General features: G+C 41.5%; 2 protein-coding genes across 5 annotated transcripts; both read left to right on the plus strand.

Moving 5' to 3' along the window:
- The first annotated feature begins 1,325 nt into the window (after positions 1-1,325).
- Positions 1,326-9,585, plus strand: mcm4 (minichromosome maintenance complex component 4). Its single transcript, XM_071523667.1, has 17 exons — positions 1,326-1,359; positions 1,637-1,711; positions 2,521-2,679; positions 3,038-3,201; positions 3,431-3,532; positions 3,637-3,732; positions 3,900-3,995; positions 4,256-4,394; positions 4,586-4,806; positions 4,958-5,078; positions 5,229-5,488; positions 6,000-6,365; positions 6,513-6,640; positions 7,034-7,241; positions 7,719-7,947; positions 8,194-8,327; positions 8,858-9,585. The coding sequence occupies exons 2-17, from the start codon at positions 1,648-1,650 to the stop codon at positions 8,951-8,953; spliced, it is 2,583 nt and encodes an 860-aa protein (XP_071379768.1). The 5' UTR covers positions 1,326-1,359; positions 1,637-1,647; the 3' UTR covers positions 8,954-9,585.
- Positions 9,586-9,976: 391 nt separating this feature from the next.
- Positions 9,977-14,207, plus strand: ube2v2 (ubiquitin-conjugating enzyme E2 variant 2). 4 transcript variants are annotated; one of them, XM_071523671.1, is made up of 5 exons: positions 10,107-10,126; positions 10,172-10,176; positions 12,748-12,893; positions 13,030-13,155; positions 13,348-14,207. In XM_071523671.1, the coding sequence occupies exons 1-5, from the start codon at positions 10,107-10,109 to the stop codon at positions 13,492-13,494; spliced, it is 444 nt and encodes a 147-aa protein (XP_071379772.1). In that variant the 3' UTR covers positions 13,495-14,207. The 4 variants fall into 4 exon arrangements, with proteins under 4 accessions (XP_071379769.1, XP_071379771.1, XP_071379770.1 ...); XM_071523668.1 differs by lacking the exon at positions 10,172-10,176 and having other exon boundaries at positions 9,977-10,122; positions 12,745-12,962; XM_071523670.1 differs by lacking the exon at positions 10,172-10,176 and having other exon boundaries at positions 9,977-10,122; positions 12,745-12,902.
- The last annotated feature ends 482 nt before the right edge of the window (positions 14,208-14,689 follow it).

Genomic DNA, 14,689 nt, shown 5'->3' on the forward strand with positions numbered 1-14,689 from the left:
ACACGCTAACCTCCCCCTCCTGTGAGCCAGTAAAGTCAAGGTCTCCGTTGACTCCCATTTGAGGAGAGAAGGGCGTGTGCAAGTGCCACCCACTTTACTACGACTGTACGAGCAGGCACACACGGTCTTGTGTTGTTTACATAGGCCCCGAAAGTTGGGATTGAGTTTAATTTGTCAGCCGTCATCATTCCTGTAAATGTCTGTCCCGGACCGGACGCATTAATACGCCAACGCACAAAATAGCACGTGGGAAATGTTTAAACAGGGTTGGAAGGAGGGTAAAACCAACCAAAACTCAGTTTATATTGCTTTTTAGGCTGATATAAATCTTAATGACATACATTTATAGTACACTTAATAGTGAGTACTATCACACTGATGTAAGTCATGAAAATATGGCCACACATACATTCTTTCCTGAAAATATAATAGATTTTTGTTGATATTGATAGGTGTTTGCATTAGGATGATCACCAACTGGAAGTCATAGTTTACACACGTTTCTATTAGCACTGTATCACTGGTTGTGAACATCAGTACCATTTATTATGCATTAATATGTTATTATCACAGTTTTCATTAATAAAATCCAGCAGTGTAGGACTATAATATACATGTAATGCACACCTAATGTGGTAGGCCTATATTGATTTTAAATCATCATGCCTGAGATGCACTGCATAATGTTTACAGCGCAAACTTTTGAGACAAGATCTATGAAATAAAGGAAGCTGATAAGCCCATGATATGTATATATTATTGAACAAAATGCTGGAGGGATTACTTTTCTGGTATTTGTAACAAAAAACGCGCATAATGAGCTAGTAGTAATTTACCAGTTAAAAACAGAGATAAAAAGTTATAAGTGACCTTCAACTTACACATGTTTTTACACTTCTCGGAAACGCTCATTATTGTCCTCCTAGAATAAAGAAGCGCGCTGTACTTTTCCAGTCCCTCCTAGGGAAGTTTTAATGAAGTTTGCGCCACCATGTGGTTGATGAATGCATCTGCTAGTGAAATTCAGATCAGGTTGGACGAAACCAAATCAGACAGGGTAAAATATTGTGTATGGGACCACGCGCAATAATTGCAGCATCACATCTCAAATTTGATATTGAGGAAAATGTATCGTTTTTATTTTTATGTAACTTATTAAGTGAATTCATTAAGGATTTTGCAATGTTGAATGAAAGAAACAACGGGGAAAATTAACACCTACACTCTTTGCACTGGGGGAACCGGGCGGAAGGAGACAGGAGGAACTGGCTTTTCATTGGTGCAAAGTTCCCCGCGAAAATAACGTCACTCACAGTTTCGCGCCAGATCTGCTGCAGTCGGACGTACACAAAAGAGACGGTAAGAATAGAGCGTGTTAAATATGTTTTTTTTTATAAAGTTGTTAGTTATATCTCATCAAAGCTTCATATATATTACACAGAAGATGCTTTCTTGATCTTGCATGTACGTGTTGTTTTCTTTGTACGCTTATTTTTGAGTGTAAAGTCAGTTCAGACGCTGGGAGTATGGCTTATTGTTTTACCAGCAGCCACATGTTATCATTGCGGCAGACTTTCCAGTTGGCCTAATGTTAACTTGGTTTAATTTTGTACATTTTGATCCATTTAATTTATAGAACTGACAACGATGTCTTCCCCAACATCAACTCCTGGCGGTCGTAAACGTGGAAGGAACGACAACCCATCCACTCGTAAGTTTACATCTCTTGGCTAGGCTTCAGCATCTCAATGTAAGCGTTGGCCCATCAAGGGCCTCTTACTGCTTAAAGTCGTGCCTTGCCAAATAAATCCTCAAGCTTTCTACCGTTATGACATGAAGTCTTAAATGCAGGTTCTCACATTCTTGGAAAACCTGGAAAAGTCATGGAATTGGTAGTTTCCAGGCCTGGAGAAGTTATGAAAAATGATAAAAGGGAAAAGTCATAATTTTATCTTAAGTTTTTTTTTTTTGTTTCTTGAATACTGTCAAATGTCACAAAAATCTGTGGCTGGCTCTGGGACAGTCTGGAGCAAAACATTGCTGGTTGCTGACTGTTTTTTTTTTTTTTTTTTAGACAGTTAAAATAATATTAAATTAAAGTGAACAACAAACTAATGCTTAAAGTTAGTGTAGTTGATGGTTACTTTTTCATTCAGTCATTAATATTTGGTCATGGAATTTCATTGGTAAAAAGGTTTGGGAACCCTGTTAATGTGTTATTTGAGACATCCAGGTGATTGTGAGTATCGTCAGTGCAGTGAAAACCCTGTATGGAAAAACAGCCTTGTTTTCAGCTTGGCCACCAGGCTTTGTTTTTTTTGTTTTTTTTATTTATCCAGTGGGGTTTTGAAAGTGTTTCATAGGAAAGTTTGGTATAATTCTCTCAACCCATAGAGGAGCATGAAATCCTTGAGTTGAAATTAAAACATGAAAATCACCAAGATTGGACTTTCAAGGTTTTCGCAGAGCAACAGTGATACGCTGTTATTAACTTGTCCTTCCTCTCATGTGTAACCTCAGCTGGCAGCGAAGGCCCCACCTCTCCTCCCTCCCAGCGGCGCAGAGGTCAGGACTCCTCCAACGCTGACCTGCTGCCCATGCCCACCTCCCCGCCCACCGACATGCCCAGCCCCGCTGTGGCCCAGGACACCTCGCTGTTCTCCAGCCCACGACACTCGGGTAGATACATCGCCTTTTTGTTTAAAATCCTTTTTACACCAAAGAACCACAAGTGTGCCCTATTTGATAAGTTTTTTGTTATTTTCTTTCTGAGTCTCATATAGAATTGTTTATATTGTGGGTGTATCAATAATATTACTGAAAGTATTTTACATATTCATATAAGCCTTTTACATATTCATATCCATTCACTTTGCTGGAGACCAGCTGGTGGTTCTTGGGCCCTCTGTTATTTGTGGTATTAGTCACTGCAATGTTAATGAGATTGTAATTTTAATCTTTGTTGTGACACACTTGTGATTATTTCAGCGTATTATAAATATGAATCTGTCTGTTTTATTTTTTTTTTGTTAAATAGTCCTGCCCAGTGAAGTGGACATGAGCTCCCCTCTGATGTACGGGACCCCCAGCTCCAGGGTGGAGGGGACGCCCCGCAGCGGTGTGCGTGGCACCCCAGCCAGACAGAGACCTGACCTGGGATCAGTCAGGAAGGCTCCCCAGGTGGATCTTCACTCTGAGCCGGTCAGTATATGGGCAAAGTATATTCAGAGAATCATCATATTGTGATAATCATTATTAATGGTGTGGTGTTGGATTTAACTTTATATCTGACTTTATTTCCAGAGACAGCATAACAAAATTAGCATTAAAAAAAAACCTTGTCAGACATATGCAGCCACACAAAGTAAACGGTGATAACTGAAACTCAAAACAATGGTGGCTAACAGTGTTGTTCACTCTCTTTTCCCAGCCAAGTGCCGATGGTGCAGTGGCCAGTGAGCAAAATGCAGGACAGAGACTGGTAATCTGGGGCACTGACGTCAATGTAGGAACCTGCAAGGAGAAGTTTCAGGTATGAAAGCACAAGTAGTCGTACCATCCAACTAATCCAAGGTAAAAGCTATTTTCATTTCATAAGAGTTATTGTTTCAATGTTTTGTTTGGTTTTGTTTCCAGAGGTTTCTGCAGAGGTTCATCGACCCGACCGCCAATGAGGACGAGAACGCCGGTCTGGATCTGAACGAACCGCTGTACATGCAGAAGCTGGAAGAGGTGCTGCACTGTAATCATATCGCTGTTCTCTCTTTCACTGTGTGCTCTGTTGCTCAGAGTGTTGGGTGTTATTGATTAGGCCAATCTATACTCTGGTTTACTTCTGCAACTTTATACAACTTGGATGAAGAATGAAGCATAACAATAGTTCTCCTTTTGTCTTATAGATCAGTGTTGTTGGTGATCCTGTACTGAATGTGAATTGCGGGCATGTCCAGTCCTTCGATGCAGAACTTTACAGGCAGCTCATCTGCTACCCACAAGTAATGTCCCTTTATTCACATTCCCCTTTTATTTTCATGGGCTTATGCCTATGTGCTATATATCCATTTGGTAGATGTTTTTAATCCAGAATGTCTTACTGTACCATGATTGCATAATTTTTTCCAGTATGAATGGGAGTGGGAATCAAACCCTTAATTGTGACATTGTTAGTGTTAAACTGTTTTTTTTAAATACTACTTTCTTGAATGGTTTCTCAAATGGTTGTTTGACATCCCTCACCCCTTCATCCCTTTGTCAGGAAGTCATCCCAACCTTCGACATGGCAGTCAATGAGCTTTTCTTTGAGCGTTTCCCAGACTCCATTCTGGAGCACCAGATCCAAGTGCGCCCCTACAACGCCCTGAAAACCAGAAACATGAGGAGCCTAAACCCAGAGGGTGAGTGTACTCATTAAGCTGGATCATTTCACCAGATGGCAAACATGTCACACGTCAGTCACGCTCATTATTACTACCAGTTGAAAGATATTACTGATAATTAGTGTGAATATTACACCATGGTTTGATACAACGTGAGGTGTCAGCTGCATGGTAAAGCTTCGGTGTGCCGTATGTGTTCCCCCCCACAGACATTGATCAGCTGATCACCATCAGCGGCATGGTGATCCGCACCTCCCAGCTCATCCCCGAGATGCAGGAGGCCTTCTTCCAGTGCCAGGTGTGCGCCTACAACACCCGTGTGGAGGTGGATCGCGGCCGTATCGCTGAGCCGGCCGTGTGTCGCAACTGCAACACCACCCACAGCCTGGCGCTCATTCACAATCGCTCTGTCTTCTCAGACAAACAGATGGTGAGCTTGGTGGGGTTGGGGGTTGTTAATAGGGCAGATTGCTTACAGTAAATGATATATAGTCTCCAAGGATGGCAAATGCTAATTAGTGCAGTGTTGCTGTTTATGAAGGCATGGCATCTGTTCACGCAGTGCTCTTTCTTTAAAACAGATAAAAGTCCAAGAGTCTCCTGAAGACATGCCTGCCGGTCAGACCCCTCACACCACTATCGTCTACGCCCATAATGACCTGGTGGATAAAGTGCAGCCAGGAGACCGTGTAAACATCACTGGTAAGCTCTTGTAGAATATAATCTCTTAAGGCATGATATTGCAATTTCTATGGCTTTACAAGTTCTCTCCTAAATCTCTACACTGGCAGAACTCGCAAGTTGTGCGACTCGTCAACAGACATTTTAATCGCCTCCCGAATGCCCCTGCAGGTATCTACAGAGCGGTCCCCATGCGCGTGAACCCCCGTCAGAGCAACGTGAAGTCGGTGTACAAGACCCACATAGACGCCATCCACTTCCGCAAGACCGACGAGAAGCGCCTGCACGGGCTGGACGAGGAAGCAGAACAGAAGCTCTTCACCGAAGACCGCGTGCAGACGCTGAAGGAGCTGGCAGCCAAACCAGATGTCTATGATCGCCTCTCCTCTGCCCTGGCACCAAGCATCTATGAACATGAGGACATCAAGAAGGTGTGAATGAAGGAATGATGTGCAGTCTTGTTCAACAGTATTATCATTAGGGATGGGACGATATATCGAAATTCAGTATATCGCAATACAAAAATGTGACGATGCGTATCGTGAGGCATAAAAATGAATTGCAATATTAGCTACATTTTATTCTGCTGTAGTAATCACAAATGAGACGGCTTGCCCATCACTATTTTACAAGCTCTCCGTCAAAATGGCATTATTTGTATTTTGCAAAGACGTTTTGAAATTGTTTACATTCTAGCAAGCTAATACAAATTAGAAAGATTTGTGGCTGAGAAATAAACATAATTCTGCACACACCGAACTGTTATTACATCATATCGTGGTTGTAAAGAATCGTGAACCCCATATATCGTATCGTGAGATAAGTATATCGTCCCATCCCCAATTATCATAAAGATTTGGTGTTAGTAGTTTGACTGCAGCTTTTTGTGAGTGCTGTTTTTGATGGTAACTTACAAGTACGTTTCGTCTCTTCTCGTTCCAGGGCATCTTGCTGCAGCTGTTTGGTGGCACTCGCAAGGACTTCAGCCAGACCGGCAGGGGCAACTTCCGCGCAGAGGTCAACATCCTGCTCTGTGGAGACCCTGGCACCAGTAAGTCCCAGCTGCTGCAGTACGTGTTCAACCTGGTGCCCCGCGGCCAGTACACGTCAGGAAAGGGCTCCAGTGCCGTGGGTCTCACCGCCTACGTGATGAAGGACCCGGAGACCAGGCAGCTCGTCCTGCAGACCGGCGCGCTGGTGCTGAGCGACAACGGCATCTGCTGCATTGACGAGTTTGACAAGATGAGCGACAGCACTCGCTCTGTGCTGCACGAGGTCATGGAGCAGCAGACTCTCTCCATTGCCAAGGTGAGTTTGAGAAATCTTAAAAATGTATAGGCGGACTTGGATTGGGCGGCATAAGGGAGAGACAGTGAAAGCTTTAATGGTTCTGTTGTTACAAGAGGAAATAATTAGATGATGCCTCTGACTTTACTGTTCTTTTTATACCTTCAGGCTGGAATCATTTGCCAGCTGAACGCTCGCACCTCCATCTTGGCAGCAGCTAACCCCATTGAATCTCAGTGGAACCCCAAGAAAACCACAATTGAGAACATTCAGCTGCCTCACACACTGTTGTCCAGGTGAATACCGCCAGTCAGCAGAATCACACTCAACCTCCATGTAACACTGTATTAATATTGTATTGGTCATAAATATGTCAGCAGTTTTGTTAATGATTTTAACATTCAGAGGATAAGACTGGAATCTGCACTGGACAGCTCCTGATGCAAAATTAATTTATTAACACTGCAGTGGTTACGTTTTGAGCACGTTGCTCTTCATCAGACCACATTTATTAATTCCACTGCGGTTTTAATAAATTAATTTTGCATCAGGAGCTATTTAGTGAGCAGATTTTATTCTTTTCCTCTGCTTGTTTATTCTCTATCCGGCACCTGAGTGACAATTCTTGTTGGATGCATGGGTTTTATCTGTCGTCACTCATTTTAACATCGTCATTCTTGCCCCATCAGATTTGATCTCATCTTCCTGATGTTGGATCCCCAAGATGAGGCCTACGACCGCAGGCTGGCCCACCACTTGGTGTCGCTGTACTACCAGAGCGAGGAGCAGATAGAGGAAGAGTTCCTCGACATGGCTGTGTTGAAGGACTACATTGCATATGCACGGACATACATACATCCAAGACTGAATGAGGAAGCCAGCCAGGCCCTCATTGAGGTAAACATACTTAAAATACAATTTATTTTCTATACGTATTTCCATTACAGATTAATTTCCTGACACTTTTTGAGCACTCATTGAAAATGCATGTATAATCAGACTGGCTTCAATACTAACAGACCTGGTAAACTTGACTAGTAGTACTGAACCGATTAGTTGATTACCAGAAAATTAATTGATTATAATTTTGATGGTCATTTAAGTCATTTATCAAGTAAAAATACCAAACATTTGCTGCTTACAGCTTCACAAATGCTCAGATTTGCTTGCTTTTCTCCGTTTCATATCATAAAATTAACATTTTGGATTTTTTGGCTGCTGGTCAGACTAAGTAAACAATTTTATAAACTAAATGATTCATCAATCGAAAAAATACATTATTCGGTAATGAAAATAATTGTTAGTTGCGGCCCTACTTGTGCGTGCCTAACATGTACAGCGTCAAATCAGCCTCACTGTACTGTTTGTCCTCAGGCTTATGTGGACATGAGGAAGATAGGCAGCGGCCGCGGCATGGTGTCCGCCTACCCCAGACAGCTGGAGTCCCTGATCCGCCTGGCAGAGGCCCACGCCAAGGTGCGCTTCTCTGACAAGGTGGAGACCATCGACGTGGAGGAGGCCAAGCGGCTGCACCGCGAGGCCCTCAAGCAGTCGGCCACAGACCCCAGGACAGGATTTGTTGACATCTCTATTCTCACAACAGGTGCGCAAGCCGGGGCCTCGGGAATATTAGCCATTTGTTATAGAGACATTTTGAGTTATGATGGTCTCAACTTTTGTTGAAGCAATTATGTAATGTGCTTACTGAGATTGTTTTAGGATTGATATTAAAGCCCAGTAATCCAGCTCACTGATTTATTCTCACACTCAGAAACCTTATATGAATTCCTAATAAGTCGTTGTGTTGATGTATTGGTGATTGAACTAGGGGCTTGTTTTCTCATCACAGGTATGAGTGCCACAGCCCGCAAGCGCAAGGAGGAGGTCGCCCAGGCTCTAAAGAAACTGATCCAGTCCAAGGGAAAGACACCCGCCATGAAATACCAGCAGCTGTTTGATGACCTCCGAGGACAGTCCGAAACTGTAAATATTTCATTTTGCCTAGTAGTGTACTACTAGTTTTAAGCCAATTTGAAATCAATGCAGGAAAAACTGTATTCAAAGGATTTTTCAAGACATTGCCACTCAAAACCGTGTGCCCTCTATATCTAATTTGGCAGTGCAAGTGCAGAAATGTATACCTATATGTCGCTGATGTAAGATAATGCTGCATCATAAGAAACCAGTTAATCAACTTTCAACAGAGAAAGTGCATCTGAAAGAAAAATCACAAATGACTTGACATGAATAGTTGTATATGAAGTGAACTCCTTGTGGATCCTGAGTGCAGGAAATGCAAAAAACAACCAAAAAATAAGTGGCAGTTCTGTTTTTAAATAAGGATCCAATGCAGTTTTACATTCCTTAGAATAATATTGGTAATCAAAATCTAATCGCAGTCAAAGTAAAATATGAAACTATATCAAAGTGCCGAATGCCATCCGCATCAACACTTGTAAATGTTGTAAAAGTCTTTCCTGTAGTGACTTCCTGCTTTGTCTCCCTGTTTTCAGGCGATCACCAAGGAGCTGTTCGAGGAGGCGCTCAGAGCCTTGGCTGATGAGGATTACTTGACAGTCACTGGAAAGACTGTTCGTCTACTCGCCTAAGGCACACCCTGCAATTATGTACAGTCTTTAAATTCAAACCTTTTCTTGTGTCGACCACATTATTGTGCTGTAAAAAATTATTGTACAATAGAACCCCTGTGTGTTTTTCTGAGGGATTTAGATGTTTGAATGGCCTGGGTTTTGGAGACGTGATTCAGAACAGATGACTCATTCAATCTGCGATGTCATATCATTGTGGGAGAAAAATGCTTTGTCTGGCAATTAATATTACACAACTGTTTTTCAAAGCTAATATTTAAAAGTGCTTGTATTCCATAATGTTTGATGTCTTGCTGTTGTATGTAGCCTGTCATGGTATGAGGCTCAGTGCATCCCACATGCATTCCTTTATTTGTCAGCTGCGGTTGACTTGAGACACACCTTAACTTGTGCTATGTCGTCATTTATCTTTCATCTACAACTTTCCTCATATTTTGGAAAGCCTGTTCAAGCAAGCTTAAGACACAGATTGTTTCATTTTGTATTTTCCACGTCTTCAAATAATCCTTTAAAAGCTGAGTACTTATTGCCAAACAGTTGACTTAAATTGTTCTTTGTGAATAATCATTGCAACTTGCATTGGCTACCTGTTACTGGGGAAAAATAAAATGTTTCCTATTGTCTCAAGATAATTGGAGTGTTTGTTTTTTTCCAATACATCAGTAAGTAGTGGTTCAAACGTGCATATATGCTCAGTTGTGTTTACACCCTACAGAGTGGCTAGAGAGACTGTTCTGTGATATGAAGGTTGTGGGTTTGACCCCCACATCAGCTGTCCTGTCGAAGTGTAATTAAGCAAGACACTGAACCCCCAACAGCTCACTTTAAGTCAGTCTGTATTTGAGCATCAGCTAAGTAACTGATATTGGTCGGTATTGGACAGTAAGCTCAGACTATACTTAAAGTGCTAAATTGAACCTTTCATACTTTAATTTTAAACTTTGTAATTATAAACTATGTCCAGACCGGTCAACTCCCTGCTGAGAGCCTGAGTATCAGCCTGTACAGTTGATTTGGGCAGTTTCCCTTCTTCCTGCAGGAAAGTTGCACAACTGTGACCTGCCCTGTAGTGCAGTCAGTGGCCGGTGTGATGCTGCTGTTTTAACTGATGTGATGTCACAGTTTTGTGTGCTTCTGGATTTGGCTGAAGAAGATGGCGGCCTCCTCAGGTTCGTATGCCTTCAAACTACATTTCAGGCACCTAAACCAGAGGTGAAGCGTGAGTCGCAACATGATCTCAGGGAGCAAAAGTGGCATTTTTCCACTTCAGATGTTTGCAAAGTCGCGTGGTCGTAATTTCTCAAAAACAACGTATCCAGTAAGCAATGCTCTTTAAGGGCACCGTCTATTTGATGCAGCTGGCAAGTTAGCAAACCTAGCTAGCTAAGCAAGGCGTTGAGAATAGCCCCGAGTTAGCTTAAATAGCTAACAGCCGAGCAATGGGGGGGCTACATTAAACGCTTATTGCAGTTCTGGGTCGGCTAGCAAATCTAATAACTTGTATCATATGTATCATATAAACTATCTAAATATAAAATTGAAATTGGGACTGTAAACAGTGTACCACAGGCGGAGGAGCTACTAACCGCTAGCTAACCAAGCGAACTAGAATATTCCAACACCACACGGCAATGCGTTTCGGTAGATAGGTTAGCTAACGTAAAGTCACTTGATCTGAATAACTCATTTTATGTAACGTTAATTGCCTGGATTGTCCTGTTGGTAGGTTCTTTATGTATGCTGTTATGGGTATACATTTCCAATGAAGCAGTAAACATAAAATCAATTAACACTAGTAAAAAATTTCTATAGCTTCCGTGACACACCTCACGCTACAACAACATACCGTTAACTGAATTATTTAATTGTAGGAAGGGACAAGTCAATAGCGCTCAACGGTCAACGTTAAGTTGTGAAATGACTCCTGCCTTGTCCATACAAAGAATCTAGGTAAATATTCAGTGTTTCCACTGATCGGAAATATGTGTCTGGTGGTGTGGGCAATACAGAAACGCACAGAATTGATCTAGTTGCACGCGTTGTTTCAGCAAATAGACGGGGCCAGACGTTAGCGCTCACCAGGAAGCGTGTGTTTCGGAGTTACAAATCAGGCTAGTTAGAAGCAACTCAAACAACGCTTTTGCGGTTGCTGTAGCGAATACGCATAATGCGTGGTGAAATCACACATATTTTATTTCTTCTGCACTAGTACAATGTACCAAACAGCTGCCATTGTGGAAACATAAAGAATCATGACAGAAGAGACTTGTTTCAAATAATTGGTGTAACAGGGAAGTAATCTCACTCATGACTGAACCGGACTTGCGACAAGTTGGCGCGACCTGCAAATTCATATTTTAGGCTTACTAGTGCCATAGAGAACATACAAAACGAAGATCCTGCATACTGAATACAGTCTGCTGTGAAATCTTTGGGAAGCTAAGGGTATTTAAAATTCAGAAAGTGCAATGAAACATCAGTTAGACCTACCTGTGCTGCTTATAGTCTACCAATTAAAACAATTATCCTGGTCCTGGGTATATTGGTTTAGTTAGCAGGTTGACCTTGACTGGATAGGCTACTTCTCTCATCAAATAGGATAAGTCTCTCCTCAAGTAGTGTCCTCTCAGGCACATTTGGACCAACATAAACCGAAGCTGCTTGGTTTGGGAGCTTGCTTCCTTGAAGTAATTTTCCTGAAAATATTCAGCCACTTGCTATAATCACTTTCATTGTACGTTTCTCGACCAGTGTTTATTTGGTGTCACAGGATTGGAGGCTTGAGCAACAACTTGTGAACAAATGCCTTTTAAGGACACAGAAGAGCTCATATGCCGCTTAAAAGTCAATCCATTGTGGGCACTGCAAATCATCTGAGAAATGTCCATTATAAGTGTTTTGTGAAGTTTGATGTGATGAACGTTGAAATTGGAGTAGGCAAAAATTTAAAATTAAGATTCAGTGACAGGGGAATTTGAAAAGGTTTCACTGTCTCTTCTGTCTGAAGCATGGGGCCTTTTTCAATGCTCTTTTCACTTCCTCTTTTGTGAATTTGTCATCCGGATCTTGATTATGAATAGCAGTTGTTTTACTTAAGAGTCATCACCCTTTCAACTCGTACCACTCCTCGAGTCCTGAACTGTAAACGATTTGTCATTTACACGCCTACTTGTACCTGTCAATCTGTGTTTCCAAAGTGTGAGAACAAAGACAAAACCCTGATTTTCCCAGTTGCTGAAGACTTTGACAAACTAGTTTTGGGTGATGATGTTATCAACTCAACTGTTGTGACATTGATAATAAGATAACTGGATGTCACTCATAATCTATTGTACTTAAAGTCAGTAGCATAGACCCATGTGTTCTAACCTCATGAACACAAGTCAGAGTGCTGACTTGTGTTGAAGCTTCAATGCTCAACAGTGTCGAATATCTTCAGTAACTGCCTTTGTGGGCAAGGTATCAAATTTGGCCTAACTCCACAGTATGTAGACAGCGGTGTGCACAGCGCACTTGACACCTGATCAGACTGGTGTGTACAACATCATATCAAACTACAGAGCCAATTTGTCAATTAGTTGCTTGTCTTAGCTCATCCCGTCCTGCATCTATGAATGTATTTCTCACCCTTATCTTATTTGGATACATTCTACTTTTATGATTGGGAAGATGAATGCATGTTTGCACCAATTTTCAGTAAAGGATGCAAAGTTAGAGCACAGATATTGACACAGCACTTTGATATCGTGTTAAATCAGTTTCATTCCTATGTTGCGTTCTTGTTATTTCAGGAGTTAAAGTTCCACGCAATTTTCGCTTGTTGGAAGAGCTTGAAGAGGGACAGAAGGGGGTCGGAGATGGCACAGTCAGCTGGGGCCTCGAGGACGACGAAGACATGACTCTCACACGGTGGACAGGCATGATCATCGGACCAGCAAGAGTAAGCAAAGCACCCCTAAACAGGAAATTAAGATTATACCACGCCTCTATTCCAATACAGATAGGAAACGTTGAAAGCCACCTAGATACAATAACCAAAGCAAATGTTTTCCCTCTTTGTCTGCTTTATTTTCCAGACTAATTATGAGAACAGGATATACAGTCTGAAAGTGGAATGTGGACCTAAATACCCAGAGGCACCCCCGACTGTTAGATTTGTAACAAAAATTAGCATGAATGGGATAAATAATACCAACGGGATGGTAAGTGTTATCACAAACTTGAAAGGTTTATGTATGAGTGTTGTTGAGTACAATGTAATTTAATTTGTTTGCATTGAGGTATTGTTTAGAGTGGTGTGATAGTTTGGTATGCAAACGTGATGTGTGTGCCAAGTCATTGTCCCAGGTGCTGTCACAATGACTGATGTGGTGTTTTTTCATTTTGTCTCGCAGGTGGATTCACGTAGCATACCAGTATTAGCGAAATGGCAAATTTCTTATAGCATTAAAATTGTTCTTCAAGAGTTAAGGCGTCTAATGATATCCAAAGAAAATTCGAAGCTTCCACAACCACCAGAAGGACAAAACTACGGCAATTAATTGTAACGGATTGTTTTGACCCTCTGTCTTAAACCTTACTCTCTTAGAAATATTGTGTAAATCATCAAGAGGCTCACTTCGCACATCAACAATATCGTCTGCAAGAGCAAGATTGGACTTTCTTATTATGTAGCTCATTCAAAAAAATGTCCCTGCAGTTAAGCACTGAATAGATAGTGAAAAGACTACAAGTGCACAGTTATCCCCTTTTATTAAGATTACTTTGACTATAACCTTTATGTTTGACATGTTGCAACTTAAGTGGGCTTAAAGAGGGAAGCATGGCACCATGCAAAGGCTGTACCAGAGTCCCAACAGTTTTATGTTCAAATGACTGGTCACTGAAACAAACAGCAAGATGTGTATATGATGGCATGTTCTGTAACTAATAAATAGTTGAAGAGAAGCCACATTTTGAGTTGTTAGTCAAATTTAGCAGGTTCATTGAAATGTCATGCAGATTGCTGAATAATGAACTGTGGCTGTAGTCTAAAAGTAGTGTCACAAGGTGAGAAAGATTTTTTTTATATATATATATCTGTATTTGACACAATACCAATATGTTTCTGTTCTACAGCTCTTTGACATGTAACAGACGTTGAAGCCTGTTCTGTTCTGAAACCCTTGCATTTAACTTCTAGTGAAAATGGCAGGTGTATGAACTTGTGATTTTCTGAAATTAAAATCACTGCGAATAAATTTCCAAAGTTGAAGTGTGTTTGTCTTCTTGGCTGAGCCTACAGTAGCCACTTTTCCCACAAGAGGGCCTGTACCAAGCTATAGCTCAGCTGACAAGCCGACTCCGTTGGCAACAAGATGCACGAGTCATGCATTATGTTGTGAGCAAGCTCTTGCTGGCCCTGTTTGGCCATGTAATGGAAACCAGGTTAATGAAACTGTGCAGGGTGACACCACACTGCAGACATTGAATAAGTGACTTGCTCGCATTAGAATAATATAATCAATGCAATTTATTATATGCTGCATTCCCCATTTGCCTGCATACTTATTAGATGAACAACACACCATTTGTTTATGATTGATAGTCCATCCATTGTGGTGTTGTGCAGTGTTTTCTCTTTTGCTTTCTTAACATTTTAACTGATGTGCAGTAAGGGTCCAGTGCTTTCATGAGAAGCATAGTTTCTTCTCTCTGAAAATGTGACCTTTTGTTGCTTTTCAGCCTAGTACATTT

The sequence above is a fragment of the Centroberyx affinis genome, unplaced genomic scaffold, assembly GCF_046629955.1.
Source record: "Centroberyx affinis isolate AG114_WGS23_722 - 3 ecotype Tasmania unplaced genomic scaffold, CSIRO-AGI_Caff_v1 ptg001103l_1, whole genome shotgun sequence".
Taxonomy (NCBI): Eukaryota; Metazoa; Chordata; class Actinopteri; order Beryciformes; family Berycidae; genus Centroberyx; species Centroberyx affinis.

Coding starts and splice junctions, on each gene's coding strand:
- ube2v2 (XM_071523668.1), top strand. Junction 12,963..13,029: donor TTCCAATACAGATAGGAAAC/GTTGAAAGCCAC, acceptor TTTATTTTCCAG/ACTAATTATGAGAACAGGAT. Junction 13,156..13,347: donor TAAATAATACCAACGGGATG/GTAAGTGTTATC, acceptor TTTGTCTCGCAG/GTGGATTCACGTAGCATACC.
- mcm4 (XM_071523667.1), top strand. CDS start 1,648: ATGTCTTCCCCAACATCAACTCCTGGCGGTCGTAAACGTGGAAGGAAC. Junction 3,202..3,430: donor TGGATCTTCACTCTGAGCCG/GTCAGTATATGG, acceptor CTCTTTTCCCAG/CCAAGTGCCGATGGTGCAGT. Junction 8,328..8,857: donor TCCGAGGACAGTCCGAAACT/GTAAATATTTCA, acceptor CCCTGTTTTCAG/GCGATCACCAAGGAGCTGTT.